This window comes from Oxyura jamaicensis, chromosome 8 (assembly GCF_011077185.1).
Source record: "Oxyura jamaicensis isolate SHBP4307 breed ruddy duck chromosome 8, BPBGC_Ojam_1.0, whole genome shotgun sequence".
Lineage (NCBI taxonomy): Eukaryota > Metazoa > Chordata > Aves > Anseriformes > Anatidae > Oxyura > Oxyura jamaicensis.
This window is the reverse complement of record NC_048900.1, coordinates 30,586,266-30,607,815: the sequence shown is the minus strand read 5'-3', so window position 1 is coordinate 30,607,815 and position 21,550 is coordinate 30,586,266. Positions and strand designations below refer to the sequence as shown.

The 21,550-nt window shown below is 53.7% G+C and overlaps 2 protein-coding genes across 2 annotated transcripts in view; both read left to right on the top strand.

The window, feature by feature from the left end:
- Positions 1-11,480, top strand: part of WLS (Wnt ligand secretion mediator) — a 28,779-nt gene extending 17,299 nt beyond the window's left edge. Inside the window, exons 3-12 of the mRNA XM_035333128.1 lie at positions 3,088-3,212; positions 3,950-4,111; positions 4,991-5,127; positions 5,519-5,687; positions 5,879-5,976; positions 6,284-6,347; positions 6,737-6,880; positions 8,561-8,644; positions 10,170-10,323; positions 10,860-11,480. Of these exons, the coding sequence (XP_035189019.1) occupies positions 3,088-3,212; positions 3,950-4,111; positions 4,991-5,127; positions 5,519-5,687; positions 5,879-5,976; positions 6,284-6,347; positions 6,737-6,880; positions 8,561-8,644; positions 10,170-10,323; positions 10,860-10,969 (1,247 nt within the window). The 3' untranslated portion in view covers positions 10,970-11,480. The remainder of the gene's footprint in view (positions 1-3,087; positions 3,213-3,949; positions 4,112-4,990; positions 5,128-5,518; positions 5,688-5,878; positions 5,977-6,283; positions 6,348-6,736; positions 6,881-8,560; positions 8,645-10,169; positions 10,324-10,859) is intronic.
- Positions 11,481-18,906: 7,426 nt separating this feature from the next.
- On the top strand, positions 18,907-20,393 carry DIRAS3 (DIRAS family GTPase 3). Its single transcript, XM_035333129.1, has 2 exons — positions 18,907-18,991; positions 19,129-20,393. The coding sequence occupies exon 2, from the start codon at positions 19,213-19,215 to the stop codon at positions 19,807-19,809; it is 597 nt and encodes a 198-aa protein (XP_035189020.1). The 5' UTR covers positions 18,907-18,991; positions 19,129-19,212; the 3' UTR covers positions 19,810-20,393.
- Positions 20,394-21,550: the final 1,157 nt, after the last annotated feature.

Here is a 21,550-nt window from a genome sequence, read left to right as displayed (position 1 = left end):
CTGAAACTCCTCTCCTTTATCTCAAAGCCGGGCCCGGCGGGGCGTCAGCTGCTGCCTCTCTGCCCCTTGCTGCGGGCAGGGGGAGGCACGGGGCGCTGCGAGCCTGCACGAGAGCTGCCTCTGTGCTGGGAGAGGGCAGGCACCCCCACCTTGTCTGTGCACCGCCCTCTGTTTCAGTATTAATAAGCCACAAACCTTCTTCAGATTCATTTCTTGCCGGAGTGTCGCTGTCCATGGCTGTTCCCTCTATGAAGGTTTATTTACGTACCTGGTGTCCATGGCCCTGGAGGGCCTTTGTCCAGACTCTGCTCTAATGGGAGAGGTTACCCCGATGCAGGGCGTGATGGAAATTCGAGGGGGGGTTACAACGCGTTGCTTTGAAGAGGCACGCTGGTATATATTTGGTATATATTTTCTGCCGTCTGGTTTTCATCCGCAATGGCAGCAGCAGCGTTTGGATTACCAAGATGAAATAATGAAAGCTGTTTTCGTTGGATGTACTCCCAAGCATTCCAGTTGGTTTTATGGCTTCTGAAATGAAGTTTGTAGTTCTTTTTAATTGGGCCAAGTTTAACCTTATGTTCCCATTTATCTGGTTTTGCTGGTCTCCTAAATAGCGGATCTGAGACGGCAAATGCCTGCTTCGTGGAAACCCAACCAGCGGCTGCTGCGGAGAGGAACCCGGTATCAGTCGGGATGGCGTGGGTCACGTGTGTGCAGAAAAATGCTCAGACAAATCTTGTTGCATCCACGTTAAGGCAGAACAGAGCCACCTCCAAACGCCGTATAAATAGCACGTCTGAACCACAGATCCCATCCACGCCCCTTCCCATCAGTTCGGATGAGTGTGCCACCACGTATTCCCCACGCAAAAAAAAAAAGCCGAAGGAGATGACAAATATGTGGGACACGCGGCGCTTCAGAGGCTCCCGCTCGCTGGCAGACACGGAACGGTCTCCTTCGGAGTTATGAGGACCAGATTGCTTTCGGCGTGCTGCAGCGCTCTGTGCTGAACTTCAGAGCTCATCGAGTGTCGATGTTCTTTCCTTGCAGCCCCTTCCCACGCTACGTGGTGCTGCCCCGAGAGCCGGCAGCCCCTTTTCCTGCAGTCCCTGGTGCCGAGCCGTGGGCAGTGACATTTTGCACGCCTCCATGTCTCCCCTGCCCAGGATGCGGGTGGTGATGGAGCCCCGCCGGGAGGTGTGTGTGTGTGTCAGCTTGCCCACGGAGGCGGCGCTGACCTCGTGCCAGCAGCAGTGCCACCGCACCCTGCGCGGGGACCCGCCGGCACGAGCAGGGCACCTCGGCACCGGCACTGCGCACAGCGCACGGAGCTGGCACGGCCTTCAGCAGCTCTCCGAGGGGTCGGTGGCCGAGGGAAACAGGCGAGGCTGTAGCGTGCACATGCTGCAGAACGCGTGCCTCTGGCGGAGCCTCGCCTTGGAGCTGTGCCTGGTAACTGGGAGGATTTCACATCTGGCGGAGCCGGTGCGGGCTTGCCGTGGGTTTTTAAGCTGTGTTTATGTGTTGCTGCTTGGCAGACTTGGACTGTAACTCTTTCAGTCTCGTGAGCTGGCTTGCTTAGGGTACCTCAATGGGACTGTTCCAGCCCCGTTGCCTCCTTGCAGCAGTGACCTCCTGGCTGCACCTTAGCAAGAGCGTGTTTAAAGGCAGGTGCACCGCGTGCTCGTACTGTGAACAGGCCCAGGAGAGGATGGGTCGGCTGTTCCCACAGGAAGACCTGAAAATACTGAAATACATGCTGGAGCTGTGGGTCTCCGTGTGACATTTGCATCCCTCCTGGGTCAGGGTGGAATTGCTGCCCTACTGCAGCACCCGAAGCCCAGGAAGCTCCACCTCACCTCTCCTAATCCATGATTTGCCCCTCTAGTTTTTCCTCCAGGTATGGGAGAACACGAAACTGCTGAGCCAAGCCTGGTGTGGCTGCCCTACCTGGGTGCCTCAGTTCCTTGTGTGCGTGCTGGCGTGCAGGGTGGTGCAGCCGTGCGGGTGGAAACCAGCCAGTGCCGGGAGGTGCGGGGGGAGGACCCCGAAGCCCTGGTGTAGAATTGCTTAGGTTAAACAATACGCGTAGGAGACACCAGTTCCTTCGTGTGGAGTTATCTGGCCTTTCCTTCTTCCTGCAGGGCCAACTTCAATTTTTCCTTCCTTTTTATTTTTAAAAGGAGCTGGGTAGTGTTCTCCTATCACTCTGGGAGCACTGGTTTATCTTTTAGGAGCAGTTCTGGGCAATTCTGCAGCAAGTTGTGCTTTTGATGATGCATTTTGACCCTCCAGCAGTGTCACTGTGGCCCCCTCCCCACCTCACTCCAGGATCTCTGTGATCCTTTTTGTTTCTTCCATTTAAAATCTCTCTGCTAGAAAACCCCTGCGTTAAGGGTTTATTCTAGACCTCTTTATTCAGGGTATTGTGTCCTTAATGTTTATGGATGATGAGCCAGAAGGAGCAAAGCGTACCGTTAGGTGCATAGTTTCTTTATACATCTAACCATATGCAGTCTATACTGTTGTATAGTTCTTTTTTTGGGTGGTTTTCTGTAAATCAAAGCTATTTCCATGTCAGTATAAGGTAAATCCTGCGATGCAATGTCGCTGCTTCCCGAAGCAGAAGGACCTACTGCGTACCCTCACATTACCTGCAGGACGTCTGGGGAACGGCGTGGCTGCTTGCTCCTCTGCCAACCCCCAGTGAAGTCTGCTGGACTCCTTTTGGTCGACTGTCTGTCTCTGCAGCTGTCTGTGCTCCAGCTTTATAGGGGTTATTGTTTCTAGTGCTACATGAATAAGTAATGCTCTTCGCCCACAACCATGGTACAGCAGCACATCATGGTATGTTAGCAAGGTATCAGACCTCCACGACCAGGAAGAATTAGGTTCCTTCCCCTCTACCAGAGGGGAGAGAAACGTTTTGAAAAATGTGATTTGAAACATGTTATTCAGAATGCAAAATTTTCCATTTGTCTCCGTAACCGTGTGCCTCTCATAGGTCCTTTCTGTACAGAGAGGCTCTCCTCCCTTTCTGTACCGTTGGTGTCTAACAAGCTCCACGTTTCCTTCCTCTTGCAGAAGAAAATGCAGAGATCACCCTGGATGTGTCGTTAGCCTATCGCGATAACATGTTTGATGAATGGGAAGAAATAGCACATGCGATAGAGATCAGGAAGCTGAAATGCACCTTTGGCTCTCCAAAAGTAAGGCGTTCTGGTGGTGCTGGGGGCGCGGTGGGGTGGGAGTGTGGTGGGAGCTGTTCTCTTCCTTCCCTTTGTGGTGCTTCGTAGGATTGTTCAGTTGCATCTTTCAGGCTTGTCACCTTTCTCTTTGCTCAAAATGTTTGAAAATCTAAAGAGCTCCACGTGCAGCTTGGTTCCGTTTGTGGCACAAGAGAAAGGGTGAAGCCAGGTGGTAAGGAAGAAAAGGTGGGAGCTCAATGCACAGGTCCAGGTGCAGGCAGAATTGTCCTCTAACGTTGTGGCCTGGCTGAAACTTGAAGGCTTTGGGATTTGTGTACCCAAAACCATTCCAGAGAACTTGGAGCTTTCCATCTTGTGCTCCTGTGATGGACAAAGCCTCGTTCTTCAGGAGTAGCAAGGAAATAGCCCATCACTGCAGCACTCACAGAACCTGGAGAGGTGGGGCGGGAGTTTCTTAAAATAACTTCTTAATGCCTCAAGCTGCAATCTGATAAGCGACAAGCACAGCTAGCAATGACCCAAAACAATCAGAAACTTAAGGGAAAAGGTCCCCAACCCACTGATGAGTCTCCAGACTTGCACATATTCTCCCCGGGTCTTCAGAGAAGGTGGGGATGAGCAGATGGTCTCAGTGCCAGTAATGCTCTTAGGCAAGTTCAGTGCCTAAGGCCTGTGTGGCTGCCCACCACGCAGGACGTGGCTGACCACGGTCTTGCCACTTTGTGCCCTTTTTCTAGACCCTGGAGTCCGAAGGCCGTCACTACGACTGCGACTTCCTTCCCTTCATGGAGATCGGCAGCGTGGCTCACAAGTACTACCTCATCAACATCCGTCTGCCCGTGAACGAGAGGAAAGGCATTAATGTGGGCATTGGGGAAATCAAGGACATCCGCCTTGTGGTAAGTGTCTGCCTTGCTGCCCCTCTTCAGAGGGACTGCACCCCGCGGTGCTGCAGCCAGCCGGGGCACCCCCAGCCCATCTGGTTCTCCTCCTCGATCCACAGCAAAAGTCCTCCTCTTCTTCATGGGTAGCTTCTGCCTGAAAACGTGCACGGCACCCCAACTTCCCTCCTTCGCGAGGGATCCATCCCTCCGTGGGATGGTGCAGGGACCTGTCTGCCTGTACAGATGAGAGCCCGGGGAAATGAGAGGCACAGAACAGCAGGGCTCAGAGGGGACCGGGTCTCTCTCAGAGCTGGCTGTCACCGAGCAGATGCTTGAGATAGCAGCCAGCTGTCCTTGCTCCTGCCGTCCCATGAGACGTGGTGGCCACGGGTGCTGCCGGCTGGAAAACCTCCTCCCGCTGTCCCTTTCAGCAGCGGTCAGCCAGCAGGCTGTGGTGGCTGCAGACGGCGGTGGGAGGGTATGTGTCTGGAGAGATGCATTAATTTGGCCACTGCTTTGCCCACCAGCGGTGACTGAGCTCCATGAGTATCTTGTTACTTGTCTGAGAGCAGTGCTGTCAGTTTTTTCCACGCTGTGTCAGAAGTGCCGCTCTCTCAGACCGCTTCCCACCTCGCGATGGAAGCTGCGGGTTTTGGCATTTGTTTCCAACGGGACTTTTGAAGCCTGCTCCGATGGCCTGGATGCTGTGTAGGCAACTGCTCCCTTCCCCGTGTTGGTCAGACCGCGTCTTTCAAAGAGTGGTTGCGTCTACATGTGCTCACATGTCCAACGCTGCAATGCGTGTGCCACTCCTGCCAGCCCCTGTAAGCGCAGGCACAGAGTAATGATGTTAAAACCTGTCCGGCTGTCACGGTCCGCCTTGTTTCTCCCTAGGGAATCCATCAAAACGGAGGCTTTACAAAAGTGTGGTTTGCCATGAAAACCTTCCTCACCCCCAGCATTTTGATCATCATGATCTGGTACTGGAGGCGGATCACGCTGATGACACGTGCTCCTGTCCTGCTGGAGAAGTGAGTCGGGGCGCGTGTGCTTGGGTGGGGTGACCCTGGCCGAGGTGGGCTGCTCCCAGGGCACGTGTCTCGGGGGACAGGATTCCTCTCTTCTCCCTCTCCTGTCCACTCCTGTACCCAGGAGCACCCAGAAACCTCAATAGCATCTCTGCTTCCCTGCTAACCTCCCAGAGATGTTGCTGCATTTACGTGTGGCTGCTTGGAGGGGCTTTGTCCCAGGGGGTTTGCTGGCAGGAGGTGCCACCTCCTGGCCCTGGTGACAATCTGCTGCCCCTGCCTGAACAGTGCTGGGTTTCCTTGTCACCCACTGGGCACAGCTCTGGCTGCTACGGCTCTGTGTTTTCTCCCTGCAAACTGGAAAGAGATAGAGATAGTGTTTCTCCCTCTCCAGGGTGATCTTTGCTCTGGGAATTTCCATGACGTTCATTAACATCCCAGTGGAGTGGTTTTCCATCGGCTTTGACTGGACGTGGATGCTGCTCTTCGGAGACATTCGACAAGGCATTTTCTATGCCATGCTCCTGTCGTTTTGGATCATCTTCTGCGGAGAGCACATGATGGTGGGTGTGACAGAAAGGAAGGTGGTTTCCATGCCCCCTGGCCCTTTCAGCAATACCTGACAGCTCCCTTTTCCTCACTTGTTGGGTATTGCAAACAGTGCTATGGGTCTCGTTCCCTGTGAGAGGACTGCTGGCTAACTTGCTCTTCCTCATTTCTCCTCCTCCTCCCCACCTCTTCACCCTTCGATTAGGACCAGAATGAGCGGAACCGCCTCTCGGGGTACTGGAAGCAGGTTGGACCCATAGCTGTTGGCTCCTTCTGCCTCTTCATCTTCGACATGTGCGAGAGGTGGGTTCTGCGCTGCCCTGGGGCCGGCGGGCCGAGGCTGGCGGCCACCTCTGAGCATGGGGCTCGAGGTGCCTTGGGGAGCGAGGGCTTCAATGTGCGGGGCTGGATGCACAGGCCTGCCTCATGAGGAAGGGAGCAGGCTCCCAGTGAAGGTGCTGAGGCCTTTGGGCACTTCACATCTTGTCCCAGAGGGCCAGGAAGACACGTGTCCCACCTCGTGTCCTCCTCACCCTCAAGGGAAAGCACCATGGGGCTCTCTGTCAGCCTCTTGGCCTCTGTGACAGCTCTGTGTTTTCTCTCTTTGCAGGGGAGTGCAGCTGAAAAACCCCTTCTACAGCATCTGGACCACCGAGGTCGGCACGGAGCTGGCTGTATCCTTGACCGGGCTCGGGCAGGCCCCTGCGCTCAGTGTCGGTAGCTGAGGGAGACGGTCCCATCCTGTGGGTGCTCCTGCCCGATACCCACGGGCCGTGGGAGACCTTCCTCCTCCTGGCCGGGCTGCGTGGTGGGGCTCGGGCATTGTGAGGGACCCTGGTGGTGGCTGGAAGAGGCGGTCGTGGTAGGTTTAGTGCCAGGTACCTCCGGCACTGGTGCTGTGCTGGACGCTGAGGTCTGGGAGGCAGCACGGGGGATTCAGGTCAAGGGTGCCATCACGGCCATCCCACAGGGAGGCACTTCCCAACCATTTTAAACGTAGTGAATCACCTGAATACTGTTTTTTATTACTTCATGTCACTTTCTTTTAACTGACGCTGCTCAGATGGCCTTTATTATAGTTGCAGGAATTTGCTTGTGCCTTTATTTTCTCTTCCTGTGTTTTATGGTCTTCCAAGTTTTCAGAAACATCAGTGGGAAGCAGTCAAGCCTGCCGGCAATGAGCAAGGTTCGCTGTCTTCATTATGAGGTAGGCACTCCCCGTTGTACCGTCTTTATTTTCAGAATGCATTTTCGCCCTTAAGGACTACGCTAAAACCTTCGCTGTCGGTACAGGCCTGAACTGCGAGGCCTGATCCTCCTCAGCTGCTCAAGTCCCCCAGCTGCCTTTCTGTTCCTTTCAACTGCTGTTACATTTTTTTTTCTGTATTTGGCTCTTTGGTCCTGATACAACGTTTTAATCCCTCAGGAGGGTGTGTAAGCCAGCTCTCTCTTTTTGCCTTTTTTTTTTATGTGGTTGTCATCTCCCGGTTTACTGATGTGTGTTGGGGGATAGAATAAAATTGCCCAAACTGCCATTTAAATTAGTATGGGGAGAAAGTGCTCCCTGTACCTCAGTTTCTCCTTCTCTGATATTAACGGTTGTGTTTACTGGCAAGTATTACCAAAACCACCTTGCTTTTCCACAGCACAAATTCAGATTTATGGGGTAGTCCTAACCAAATTGCAGGAGAGAAACTGTCACAGAAAGGTCAAAACCCGACTTGCTCAGCCCATTTTCCCCTTTTTCAGCCTGTAATTTTGTATGTTGTTTCTGCCCTAGCTGTCTTTAGCAGCTGCAGAACATGAGGAGCTCTCTTTAGCTGCTTGAGCTGGGAGAGCCACTTGTTTTCATGGTTGTGTAAATATTTATAACCAGCATTGTTGTGTATAACCATGGTCACTTCTGGTTTCAACAGGCTGCTTATCACCCATCAGGGATGCACATGAGAAACAGAAAATCAGACTTGAGAGAATTTGCACAAGATATTCAGCTTTGGTTTTTTTTCCATCTTTCCCTTTAGCAAGAGGCACAGGATGTTAGCTTGTGTTGCAGAGCTGTTGCAGCCGTGCTGTAAATACAACCATCTGGCAAGCATGAATCTGGCCTGGAAGAGTTAAACTAATGGTCATTTGTTGTCACTGTGGAGCCCAGTAATGACGCACACACAGACATTTCCATCAGAATTCCCCAAATGGTTTAAAAAAAAAAAAAGGAAGAAACAAAACAAAACAAAACCAAAACAATTTTTAAGTAAAAACTTAAAACTATCAAGAGCAAGTACATGGTAGGGTTCCCAGCCAAGAGATTTTGAGCATAAAGTTTCTTATAATTTACATTCTTTGGTAGTGCACAAAGTAATTTTGACAGGCGTTCAGAATTGCTGCAGTTCCCTGCCAGAGGGACTCTGGAGGTGGGGATTAGCCCGTACAGACCCCTGCTATCGCCGCACAAGCGTCCCGTTGTCTTGCTAAAACCCAAAATCTCTCCACAGATGTTTGTTTAAGGAAAGCAGAGAGCTATCAGGTAGGCTGTCCCTTGGATGAAACCCATAGCTCAGACAGACCTGCCTCCTCTCTCACATTAACTCTTCGTAAATCAGTCACAAAAGCAGCTGTAATGGAAAGCAAGAGCTGTCCAGACATGCACACCCTGCTCGGAGCATCGGGGAGGAATGCAGACGTGTGTGGCGAACGGAGAATACTGGCTGTCGTGAATGCAGCACAAAGGAGTGGGTGGAGGTTGTTTTGGTTTGGGGTTTCGTGGGTTGGACCCTTTTTTTCCTTTTTCTTTTTTTTTTTTTTATCCTCGTGTCTTGTACACGCTAAAAACAAAAATGGGTTTTTGTGGATTCTGTTAATGTGACCAGTGACATTTCTCTCTAAACAGGGGCTGATTTTTAGGTTCAAGTTCCTGATGCTCATCACCCTGGCTTGTGCAGCAATGACAGTCATCTTCTTCATCGTGAGCCAGGTGAGCGTGACGAAATTCAGCTGCGTTTGAAAACATCAGCCTTAAATTCCCCACGTGCTAGGAAGGTTGGGCTACCTGCAGTTCAGAGAGACCAGGCCTGTGTCTTACAGGTTGATATGATAATAAGTCGCTTTTTAAGAAGTTGTTTTCATGTATTTGAAACGCTGAAACTTCCACAGAGGCCTTTGGCTCACAGGGTCTGTGTTTTTTGAAATATCAGCCAAAACAGTTTAGTCATTTCTGAGAACTCAGCAAGAGCAAAAACGTTCTGTTCACATTAAAAGAATCTGGTGGCTTTTATACCCACAAAGAAATACCAGAATTCAGTCTGTCCTGGTTTTGACTTTGCAACCCTGTTGTTTCTAGCAGGATATACACCTATTTATTAGAGCTATGGTGCAGTCTCACTGTACGCCTGAGCCTATATAGCTGTTTAAATACACTTTGATGGTTTACTTCAAGTAACGGTCTACTGCTAAGACAGCATCTGTTTCAAAGATGTCACTTACGGTTGTTCCTAAGCATAGGCAGCTTGTAGTTTCAGGAGAACAGTTGTGCAGCCTTGCTGATCCTGCATTACAGGACTACATCTGCAGGAGCAGGGTCTCACTGCATCACTTACGCTTTGGTGGTGGTGGGTCCCAGTGGAAAACACAGCAGCAGATGGGTTTGCTCTTACAAATCTGTTAGGCTGAAGCAATGGTATGAGAAATGCCACTTGGCAATTCAGTTAATCACCGGGAATTAATGACTGTAGCTGTCACTGCGTATGGGCGTAACACAAATGATCTTGTCCAGCTACTCTTTTCAAGCTAAGCTTTTGTCTTCCCCTGAAGGCAAGGTTGTGCTGCTGTGGCTCCTCTTTGGAGCAGAACGTCCTGGTGTTCTCCCAGGACAGCTCTTCCTATCAGGAAAAGGCACGCTGCTGCCTTGTGTCTCTCCCTTTAATGGAAAGCCAGCAGTTCGCTGTGAACAGTGTGCGTGTCTTCAAGTCATATTAATATTGATGATATTTTGGTGAATCTGGACAGATCTCTATGTCTAAGGCTGATGCAGTCAGCCTGGGCCTCTCGCGAGGCAGAAGCAGCAAGAAGGCATTCAGCACATTGGCTTTTCACATTATTCATGCTGCTTTCCCTTGTGTAGAAGGCCTATTTATAGAAGTCTGATGTTTTCAGATGTAAGGAGTTGTCTCTGAGGTACTGCCCTTCGTGCGGCAGCCTCTGCTGAACACGCCAGCTTTGACAGCCGTCTATTGCAGAATGTGAACGACTGTGGCACAGTTGGGAACGATAGACCGAAGTGACAGGAATCCTGCTGCAGCCACTCTAAGTGCCACTTTTTCCTGCATGCTGAGACTAAAGAAGAGTTCTTCCCTGACTGGGTGGCTGACGCTGTCGTACATATGTTCTCTTCCTCCGGGGGAACCGAGGCTTTTCTTGTGGATTTGCTCCAAGCCAGAGCCGCAGGGGTCACATCTGCGTGTGCCTCCGGCCTTACTGACCGTCTGCTTTCTCACGGGCAGGTGACAGAAGGCCACTGGAAGTGGGGGGACATCACGATCCAGGTGAACAGCGCCTTCTTCACCGGCATCTATGGGATGTGGAACCTCTACGTCTTCGCACTCATGTTCCTGTACGCGCCGTCACACAAGAACTATGGGGAGGATCAGTCAAACGGTAAATGGCTCCGAATGACCTATGTGTGAAGGCAGCGACATGAAGTGGGAGGTATTGCTGTGTATCTTTTTTGCCAAAGTGCCCAGGCAGCACACGGAAATGTTATGCAAACGAGGGTTTGTTCTTCAAAGCACTGTTGTTCCAGCAGACGTTTTAATTATTGACTAGGCTAGACAGGTTTGAGTATCCAGGCACGGCCGTCTAAAACCTTTTAGCTTGTTTTTGTAGTTTTTTGGTACTGCCCAGTTGTGACTGCATAGCTCAAACATAGGAGTGGGAAAAGGAATGGAACTGGGGCAAGGGGAGAATGGCAGTGCTGTTGGTTTCCTGTCGGTGGCCTCCAGTCGCACGGAAATCTTCATCTGCCAACATGCTCACATCTAAATGACTTCAAATAAAGGCGTTCATAGAAACCCTACACAGAACATAGTTCAGGTAGCTCCTGAGAGCCTGGGCTGAATAAAACAGATCTTTTTGCCTTTTAGTTGCCCCGTACTGTATGGAGAGGGCAGTCTGACAGCATTATTGTTTCTCAGGTGACCTGGGAGTGGGCAGCGGCGAGGAGCTCCAGCTCACCACCACCATCACCCACGTGGACGGCCCCACGGAGGTTTACAAGCTGGCTCGCAAGGAGGCTCAGGAGTAAGGCCGAGATCCCGGCGGCTGAGACGCGAGACAAAGTGGAGTACACAGGACGACACAACGCCCTCCTGCAGGAGATGTGTCCGACGTAACTTACTTTCTGAGCACCCAGCATCTAGTGTATGTTCACAGAGCAGTGACGCCGAGCATAACATTTGTAAACTCTTTAATACGTTGTAGTTATTTCTGGGGGGAGGGATATGTATATTGCGTTACACTCGAGCACGTAAAAATCCGCTAGAAAAGCATTAATGTTGCAAAGTCGCACGTTCAGACGGTACAAGTGGCAGACCTGGCGATTTCTGCTGGGCTGTGTGTGTGTGCCTGCGCATGAGGATGGGGAGGACGGAGCAGAACTAAGGCTTTGTTTTGAAAGCATTTATTTCTCTCATCTATAATCGTATCGAACAGTGTTTGAGGTCTTTGGAACAGCTCTGTAGCCCCACAGCAAACCTGTCACTTGAATGAAACAGAGCTGGGGAAGGGGGTAGACTGTTGGTCATATTTAAGATGTACGTAGTAAAAGAAGCAGCTACATGCTTTTTTGGTAGGCTTCACAGCTGCTTGTTAAATACAGGGGAATGTAAAAACTGGACTGCAGGAGAAATGTGTGCTCCTGTCCCAGCACCCAGAGGTACTGATCTCACAGCCAGCTCCTGCCTGTTCTCAGCCCCTTTGGCTTCCCTCGCTCTTGTCTTCCTCTGTCTTACCTTTTGATACATCTCCTTCATTTTTCTGCTGCTTACATGCCAGGGGCAGAAGAGCAGGGCCCCAGGGTGGGCGGGAGTCGGGCCCTTCCCAGGGGAAATCCACGTGGCGCACACTCATGCAGACGTCTGCTCTTCAGACAGGGTCACTCACCCCGTGCTGTGGTCTGACTCAGAGGGCTAGCAGTGCGAGGGCAGTGGGAACTCACATGGGGTGGAGGCTTAAACTGGGCTGTGCTGGGGGCAGGTTACGAGACGTGCTGGTGGCTTGGACCCAGCCAGAAGGGTCGGTGCTACTCAGGACCCGCCTTCTTGTAAGGCCTGGGAGAGAACTTGAGGACACAGCTGGCTTTGGTACCTGGCACTAGCACATCTGATAGCACACAGCTCAACCTCCCCACCCCACTTTTGTCCCCACAAGGCAAATCTACTGCTGCTCTCCGTTGCATCTCCCACCGGGACCACTGCACCAAATGCATTGCACCAGGCGGTGCTGCTCTGCTACGGCCCCAGTGAGAACGGCGCTCTGAAGTGGCATTAAGAGTCCATTTATTGGAGCTACTGCTCTGAAGGAGAGGATGGCACAATCTTACAGCCCCTCAGCTGCTGGGAGCCCCAGGCTGTGCCATCAAACGGGGCTCGGCACAGCGTGCCCAGCAGACCCCGTCCGCAGAAGGGTTTCCCTGGCTTTGTTAACTGGGGCTGTGAGGAACACCGAATGCCACAGGCCAGGTGAAGTCACTCGTGCTGCTGTGTCTGAACGTGTGAGATTGCTGTAGCACAGAAAAAGTGCTACATGCTCCTTAAAGAAGGAGCTTTGGATGGTTTGGGATACTTGAACTGGAACACCGACCGTTTGGGGTAAGGTTGTATTTTTGTAAAGCGGGACGCTGATGTCCCTGTACTCAAAGGAAATGGTTAAAGGGAATTAAAATGAAGGGGGCACGCTTACTGTAGAGTACAGAGTAACTCCTGGGACCACACCTTCAGCACGGATGGCGATGTGCAACCCGTATGCCATCTGCCTACAGAAACGAGTGCTGGGGAGAGCAGGCACGATGCTCAGCAGCAGTTCTGCTGCAAAGTGGGTTAGACGAATGCTCACAACCATGACTCCCTCATTGCCCTGGCTGAGTGCTCGACTTTGCAATTTTAATGTTCTTTTTACGTTGGGTTCTTACGTGATATTTATGTTGTTCCCATAGATGTGTCCATGGTTTCTTTTACAGCGTAGGATAGCATTGCATTTTGTAAAGGCTCTTTACAGACGGGGCATTGCAGCTTTAAAACCAAATTTTGTGTCAAACGCTAACAATTTGTTTACGGGGTGTGTGTATGTGTGAGCGTGCGCGCGTGTGTGTGTGTACTTTTTTTATTTCTTAATTCCTAAGCCCTACTCATCTGTCTCGGAAATAGTCCCTGGGTCTTAATAAAATATATTCTTTTTTTGTTTAGGTTGAGTTCACTTTTTACAGAATGCTTTTAAGCAACCTGGAAAACGTGTAGATTTGTTAATTTAAATAAAATATACCATATTGTGGATTTGTCAGTGGCCTGGCTTTTCTCTCTCATCTCTCTTCAGACACTTTGTGGTGCAGAAGCACAGGGCTTTGGCACCAAGGGTTGCTTGTCCTTCAGCCCTTTGCTCCAGGACTGGTAGCAGCACCGCTTCTCCCTTGTCTCGGGAGGCTCTGCTGAGGTCCTGTTGCGGAGCTGACAGCCGCAGAGAGGACAGGAGGTGTGGGGTGGGCACTGCACAGCTGTTTGGTTTTCCTTCGACTCTTCCACGACCTCAGGAGTTGGGTGTCTGCCTCCATCTGCTGCTGAATTCGAAGGCGCAGCTGCTTGCTGCCGGTGCCTTGGGCAGGGTCCTGGGGCTTCAGCAGCACAGGACAAAATTCATCCCGTTCCAGCACCGTCTGGCAGCGTGGGCACGGCAGCTCAGGCAGCTGCAAGCAGATGCTGCAGTGACAATTAGGGGATTTCTGTAATCTGGGAAGGAAGTTTCCCAGCCCCTGTGCTCGGGGAGGCTGCGTGCCAGCGGGCGCGGGGCGACAACCACCAGCCGGGAGCCCCCTGCGGCGGGGCTGCTCGGGCCGGGAAGGTGGCGCAGGGCTCTGCTCATGGCCCGAGGGCACATTTTGGGACCCGGGGAGCCCCGAGGCAGCCCCGTACCTGCGGGCTCCGGGGGCTGCGGAGCTCTTCCGCTGCCCCCTGCCAGCCCCGGCGCCTGGGGATTGGGGAACGGGCACCGCTGAACCGTGCCGCCCTTACAGCTCCCGGCCCCGCCGCAGCTGCTGCTTGCATGGCAGGGACGCGCGTTGAGGTAAGGAAAAACCACCCCAAAAGCAAGGGGCTGGTGCCAGAGCCTCGGGCGGGGGGGGTGCTGGTGGTGCCATGCGGCCCCTGTGGCCGGGCACCAGCTTGTGCCCATCCCGGACATCGCCGGAGGGATGGAGCCCAACCTCGGTCGCTTGGTCACCTCTTTGAGGTTTGGTCAGCACAGCCAAATCGTAGCCCACGACCTTCTGCAGCCTGCATTTCGCCTTTGGAAGTGAGAGCTATTTAAAAGGGAAAGCACTTCCCTCCCACCCGCAGTGACAACAGGATTAGAGCTGCGAAGAGAAGCGCTCCTGGAGCAGCCCCCTGGCATGGGGTTTGTTTTATATCCCTACTGTATGGGAGCAGCCCCCTTGCATGGTTTTTTTGTTTTTTTTTATACCCCTAGTGTACGGCTCTCTACTGCATCCCTCTTGTGTGGAATTCTCTTAGGATGAAAATAAAGGCCTGGCCGTGCTGCCAGGGGGAGCGCTGCGGGTGGAGGCACCGCAGCGAGGTGTGCGGCGCGGGGACGGCTGCTCCCTCCTGCCCGGCCTCACCCTGTCACTCCCGTTCCCAAACAGGAGACAAAGTCTGTGCACGTGTATTGGGGAAAGCAGGCAATAGGCAGCAACAGCTCTATTTGGGGCAGGATCTCGCCCTGTGGTGTGTCACAGGTTCCTGCTTAGCACCTGGCATTGCACTCTGCAAGAGCTGGTGGCTTCTTGAGTTTTCCCCCTGCCGGAGCCTGACTGGTACAGGAAATCGATACAGGCTCCAGGCTTCGGAGCTAGAGTTTTAAATGGGATATGAGATTTTACCCTGGCTGCAGTGGCTGGCTCTTTCTGCCTCCCACCTCTGACACATGAGAGGAGCCTTCCCCGAGTGGCGGGCAGGGGCTCGGCACCTCCTGGTGCTCTTGGCCACCACCCTGCTGTTTTGGACCAGTCTGTGCCGTGGCGAGGGAACAGGCTCCCACTGAAGTTGCTGGAGGCACCCGTGTTCTCTTCTGTTTCTCCATCCTGCTTGCATCGTGCTGAAAGCCTCTCGGGCTCTCCAGGGGACGGGCACTCTCCCAGGTGCAGCCGAGGCTCACTCAGAGATGGATGTTGTGGCTCAGCAATGGACAAGCCGCTCTGGAGCATTTTCTGCTAAGTGCTTCCCAGGCTGAGCCGTGCTCCCAAGAGTCAGCTCTGCTGGGCAGGGACAGCCCTTCTGATAAGCCAGCACCAGTGGCAGGCACCTTCTGGTTTTAAGAATCATTTAAGAACCAAAATTCCAGAGAAAAATCCCCTCTCTGCCTTCTCTGTTGTCTCATACCTCCGTAGGAATCAGCAACACCCAAATCGGCGTTCAGATGATGTCCCAAGGTCTGTCTCCCGTGAGAAAAGGGAAGCTCCAGAGGATCAGCAGTGGAAATGGAGCGCAGTGAGGACGGAGCAGCCCCGGTGCCTGGCACCGTGCTCGCTGCTGTGCCTTCCGTGCCTGCCCCAGCCCTGGGACATGCCCCAGCAGCACCCCAGGTAGTGCTGCCCAAAAATCGGGTGCTGTGACTGCAGGAGGTGAGGCCCGGAGGCAGCAGAACCGCCTCAGCAGCGGGACAGAAAGCGAGGGCTGCCTGCCTCTGATTCTGCTAGGAGCAGGCCCTGCAGACTCCCTCCTTTCTGGAGCAAACCCACAAAGTGTGGTGGGGCCCCTGTGCTTGCTAGGCAGGGAGAAAAGGAGGATTTTCTGCCCCAAACATGGATAAAAAAGCTGCAAAGAGCACTTCCAGGGTTTGGTAGCCCTGGCAAGCACATTCTGGTGCAGCACGGCTAGCCCCAGGAGGTCCCCAGCCACCAGAAGCAATCTCTGGCAAAGTCAGCGCAGAAAAGGGACGGGGCCATCTCCACCCACCCGTCTGTGGGTGCCCACCATGCTCCTGCACCATCTCCCAGCTCCGGGAGCCCTCCCGGACGATACCAGGGGAGGCAAAGCAGCGCACGGTGCCTCTCCCCTGCTCTCCGTGCTCTTCTCGCCCGAGGGGCTCTGGCAAGCAGCTGCTTTCCATTTCAAACGGAAAATCTGGTCGCTGTCAGCTCCGGCCCGAGCAAACCCTGACCAGCAGCGGGGCACGGAGCCAGCATCTGGTGGCCACATCCTTCCTCCAGCCGCCTGCCCTTCCCTTCCCAAGGCAGGGGCACCGCACCCTCTCTCCCCTTCACACCCCTTCCCCTGGGAGCCTGGCGATGTCCAGGCTCCGGCTGTGTCCCCGCTGGGTGACTTGCAGCTCCCTTCCCGTGGCACTCACGGGAGAGGCCAGGATCAGGCGGGGAGCGGCGATCCGCCCAACGTCGTGCCACGCTTGGAAAAAGTTGCCTGAAAATGGGATATCTGCCTCTGAGCTGAAGGGACTAGCCGAGAGAGCGGGTAAGCTAATAATTGCTAGTTAGCATTTCCTCGTGGTTAATAAATACCCCATAAACACCAGAAACGATGTTTTAGAAATCGTCTCTGGAAATCCCCGTTAATGATAGGGTTCAGGCGAAGCGGATGCTCGGCAGGCCGTGAGCACGTCTCCCTGCCCGGGCGGACGGGAGCCAAGAGCCGAGAGCTGCACACCGGGCACGGCCCCTGCCTGCCAGCAGAACACGCGGGGAGGATCCGGGAGGGAGCACTGGCTGTGTCAGCAGCCCCACGGGGAGCACGGCCCACTCGGGCACCAGGCTCTGCAGGATCAGCCTTCATGCCGCATGTATCTCCTTTTGTCTAGGCATCGAGTTCGGCTCGTGGCTCTGTAAGTCACCAGCAGGGCTCCAGTACGTGTGTTCACAGCCTGCCTTCAGCTCCTCCACCCGACTCCCGCAGCAGCTTCAGGCTGCCGTGGCTCTGTTGGTGTAAATGTGGCACAGCAACGTCCCACCAGGAGCAATCCTTCGCTTCCCTGGCTCCGAGCTCTCCAGGAGCAGCTGTGATCAACGCCCCAGAAGAGATTTAACTCCTCTGCTTACAGACCTGTAAGAAGGAGCAGCATCACCCTCCTGTGTCCAGGGTGTAATTATGGCTTTGAGACCACGGCTTATTAAACACCCTCAGCTCCGTATGTTGGGATAAACAATTATTTCTTAGGTACCACCAGTGAGTTCGGCCTGCAAAAGTGACGGTCACTGCCAGTCTGTGCGGGGAGCAGGGGGGAGCCGGGGCAGAGGGGGAGAGTTTGATGTCCAAGAAATGCCACCGAAGGGCCACGCAGTCGTGTGTGTGGCTGGGGGCATGGGAGGCCAGGGCAGGTGGTGTGCAGAAGAAGCTGAGGAGAATCACATCCCCGTAGTCCTTCAGAAGTACTTTATTTGCCCCTCTTAGAGCCGTTGCCCTGTCACCTGTGGTCCACAGAATCAGGGGAAACACCAGGGGCACCAACTTTAACCATGTTTTCCTTTGCAGCTTCTGTGAGAAACAAACAACAGTTTGTAGGATAGCTTGGGTGAGCTGATCCGGTGACCTAAAGCTTCAGAGCACACTTTTATTTTACAAATTGCCGGTTACATCTGTTAAGAAAATCTGCTCTGTGCCATGGAACGCCTGGGCAGGCTATTCGGAAGGCACTGCAGCTGCACCAGACCCGTCATCTGCCGAGCTCGGCCAGCTGTAATTTAACAACAGCAACCATAAAGGGGAGAGGTTTTGTAAAAGGCTTTCCTGAATGCCTCTGTCTCGCTCTGGGGCAGCACAAGAGCTGCAGACAGAGCAGCCGGGTGCTGAAGAGACCCCTTCCCCCGTTACCCAGGCTGACGTTTGTCCCCTCTGCGTGCTTCCTGCTGCGTGCTCTGGCAGCGCAGCACCAGAAGTGCCCTTTGTCACATTTTAAAGCTGGCATCCTCCCCAATTCCCACCCTCTCCTGCAGCTTTCCCAGGGCCCGGCCTTGTCCGAGGCGCTGGCTGGGGACTGCCTGTCCTCAGCCCCTTTCCCCGAGGTTTGGCCCTGCGGTGCCGATGACTCCCTGATGGCCTCCCCGGGACCCGTGGCCTTTTGCAGGCTGCTGGATGGGAAGCCCCGGCCCAGGCTAGGAGCTGCGTTTGGAAAGACTCATTCTGGAGTAAGAAAAATAAAATAATTCTTATCAAGGCAACACAACGCTTCCCCCTTGGTCACAGTCAGGCCCAGCTGCGATGGCCGCAGCAGGAAATGCCGCTCAAGCTGAGAGCAGCTGCACTTCTTCAGACAGCCCTGGGAAAGGTCATGCTTCCTCGCAGGCCGCCCAGCAGCCGGGCTGGGACGTTCCCAGCTTGTACAGCTTTGGGAAAAGCCTCGTTTCAGCCTGCCCTGTGAAGGTGGATTCCTCCATTCGAGGGCCACGCAGGAGGCACTAACGGGGTGCTGCCCCCTCAGCCCCGCGCCTCACAGCCGGCAGCACCTCACGGGGCACAAGCGCCAATTCACGTCAGTTTCACAGCTGGTGAAAAACACAGAGCATTACACACACCCCACCTTCCCTAGGGGGGGACAACAGGCACATCTTTTATTAATTTCCTCAGGAAATCAGGGCTGAACAATCAAGACCTGTGTGTTAACTGACTAACGGGCTGGGCCCTGTGACGGGGCCGGGCACTGCCCTCGCCGAGTGCAGGTGGTGGCCGGGGATGGCGGGGGGCGAGGGGACACGGGGCCCTGCCCGGCCTGGGGGCTCCATGGGGGGCTCCGGGGATCTGCGAGGCGTTGGCGGGGCACGGGCCGAGCTCCGGAGGCTGAGGGCCGGGGCCGGGCGCTGCTCCGCGGCGGCTCCACGCGGGGGCGCCGGGCGCTCCCTCCGCTCTCGGCGGCTCCGGGCCCGGGGCTGAGGGGGCGGCGTGAGGGGCCGCGGCGGGGGCGGGGGGATGGAGCCCGCGGGAGGGGACGGGGAGCTCGCAGCCCGCAGCGGGCACCCAGGGCAGGAGGACGAGGAGGAGGAGGAGGAGGCCGGGGGTGCCGCTGCCATGGGGCCCGGCCCCGCCGGGTTGCGGGAGGGAGCTGCCGGCTGCGGGTGAGTCCGAGCCCGGGGATGGGGATGGCGAGGGGAGCCCGGCCGCGGTGAGCCCTTCCCGGGGAGGGGATGCTCGAGGCTGACGGCTCTCCTTCTGTCTCTTTCCCCACGGCTCCCTTCCCCTTCCTCCTCCGCAGGCCGTCGCTGTGTCGGGCTGTGTAAGCCTGAAGACCTCGGGTGTTTTTCGGTCACGATCCTCGCCCGCATCGCGCACGGCAACCATGCCCGAGCAGAGCAACGATTACAGGGTGGTCGTGTTCGGGGCCGCCGGCGTGGGCAAAAGCTCCCTGGTCCTCCGTTTTGTGAGGGGAACCTTCCGGGAAACCTACATCCCCACGATCGAGGACACGTACCGGCAGGTGATCAGCTGCGATAAGAGCATCTGCACCCTGCAGATCACGGACACGACGGGAAGCCACCAGTTCCCTGCTATGCAGAGGCTGTCTATATCCAAAGGGCACGCTTTCATCTTGGTGTACTCCGTCACCAGCAGGCAGTCCATGGAGGATCTTCAGCCCATCTTCGAGCAGATCTGTCAGATTAAAGGGGACATCCAAAAAATCCCCATAATGCTGGTTGGTAACAAAAGCGACGAGACCCAGAGGGAGCTGGATGCTAGCGAGGGGGAAGCGCTGGCCAGCAAGTGGAAGTGCTCCTTCATGGAGACCTCAGCCAAAATGAACTACAACGTGCAGGAGCTCTTCCAGGAGCTCCTGAATCTGGAGAAGAGGAGAACTGTCAGTCTCCAAGTGGATGGAAAGAAATCCAAGCAGCAGAAGAAGAAAGACAAACTGAAAGGCAAGTGCTCTGTTATGTGATTGACTTTGGCTGCACTTGCGCACTGCATGGTGTAAACAGGGCATGGACTCATAGAAAATATGCTTTTGCTGAAAGGTTCAGAAGGATCCTTGCCTTACAGGGCTATTGCTTTTCTGTAAAATCTCTGGATTGTTTTGTGTTGGTTTTAAAGGGGATGGCTTTCTGCATGTTTATTTTTTTAAACAATAAATGTTCAATGTTAGTAATGACGTGATGACGTTTTTAACGCAAGAAGTTTACAGAAAAATGTCACTTAGAAACCAACATCTCTCTTCCTGTGAGTACATGCTAGTTTTTAGCTATCTCCAGGCTGCTAGCTTGAAAGAAATTGTTATCTATGAAGTGTGTATTTCAAAAACCGTTTTCAGGAATCTTAACAGAGCAAATCTCCAATAAAGCTAGGGGTCTGCACTGCAAGTGATCATGTCTGTGACTCCAGATGCGTACACTTTCGGGCACGAAGACTGGCTTGCCTACCAAAGACGTAACTTTTTCATTGTCCAAATTGTTTTCCTGTGTGCTCTGCAGCTCCTGAGACTTCTGCAGTTCTGTGAATGATTAAAGCTATATCTGTGCATAATCAGGCTGGTTTTTGCCTTTTTCCCCCCCTCGTTACCACGTCTATTTTGCAGTGCACTGTGTTAATGGCGGGTTTTACTTCTGCCTTGTTGACCTCCCCCTCAAACCAGCGTCAGCCCTGTAGGGTGCAGAGCATCTCCAGGACGTAGTGGGAGAAGACCCAGCTCGAAGCTTGAGTTCAGATCTTGTAGCCTGGCCAGCAGATGGGAAGAGGCAGTTACATTTTCCTTTCAAATGTGAGCCTGAATGACTGGAATAATGCTGCGCACTTGTAGGGTGCTCTTACGCTGTACTCGTGTAAGAGCTTTAAAAGGTGAGCAAGTTCCCCTCTCCTTGTACTTCTGGGGAGCAGCGGGTACAGGCTGGAGGTAACTTCAGCCTCTGTGCAGCTTCAGTGCTGCCACTGTTCGCAGGGGCAGGAGGTTTTGTGCTCTTTGGCTCCATATGTGAGTGATTCCTGTCACCTTTATGTAAGAGCAACATCCTTCATGAAGTTAATCAGGCTGCTCTGAGTACCAGGTGATTTAATAACCGGTTATTTTGGCAATTCACCTCTCATCCTCCTGGCTTTGCGCGTGACTGAAGCTACTCTTGCAGTATCTTCCCCCCCCCACCACCTCTTTATTTCATCCAAGGTACCCAGGTTTTGGTTGAAATTTATGATGAGCTGTTCTAGGTAACACTGCTTCAGGAGGAAACATCTAAACTTGGAAGCTGCGTGTTTAAAGCGTGCTCCTCTCCTGCTAGAACTTCTGGCAAACACTTTCCACAAACAAAAGGACAGGAGACGTGGATTTGGTTTAGCTCTTGCATGTCCCCTCTTTTGTGGGGGCTGTTCTTAGCAAGAGACAAGCGTGACAAGCCTCACCTGCAGGGCGTGATTGAAAACGATACCCAGGAAATAAGTATTCATTGTATGCCACAGAGCTCCTGCTTTGGGTGTGTATCAGTCCAGGGCTGCAGCCTTCAGGGAGGGGAGATTTGCAGTTGAATTTACAACTTAGGGCAGATTTAACGCTGAACTTTACCCTTCCCTCCATCCCCATGGATGTTTGGTTTGGGTGGGCTGCTGATGGGCTGTCGGACTGGGACGGAGGATGAGGGGCCCTTGGAGCCGGCTGGGCTGAGTGTGGGGTGCTTTTTTGGCTGCTTTTTGGTAAT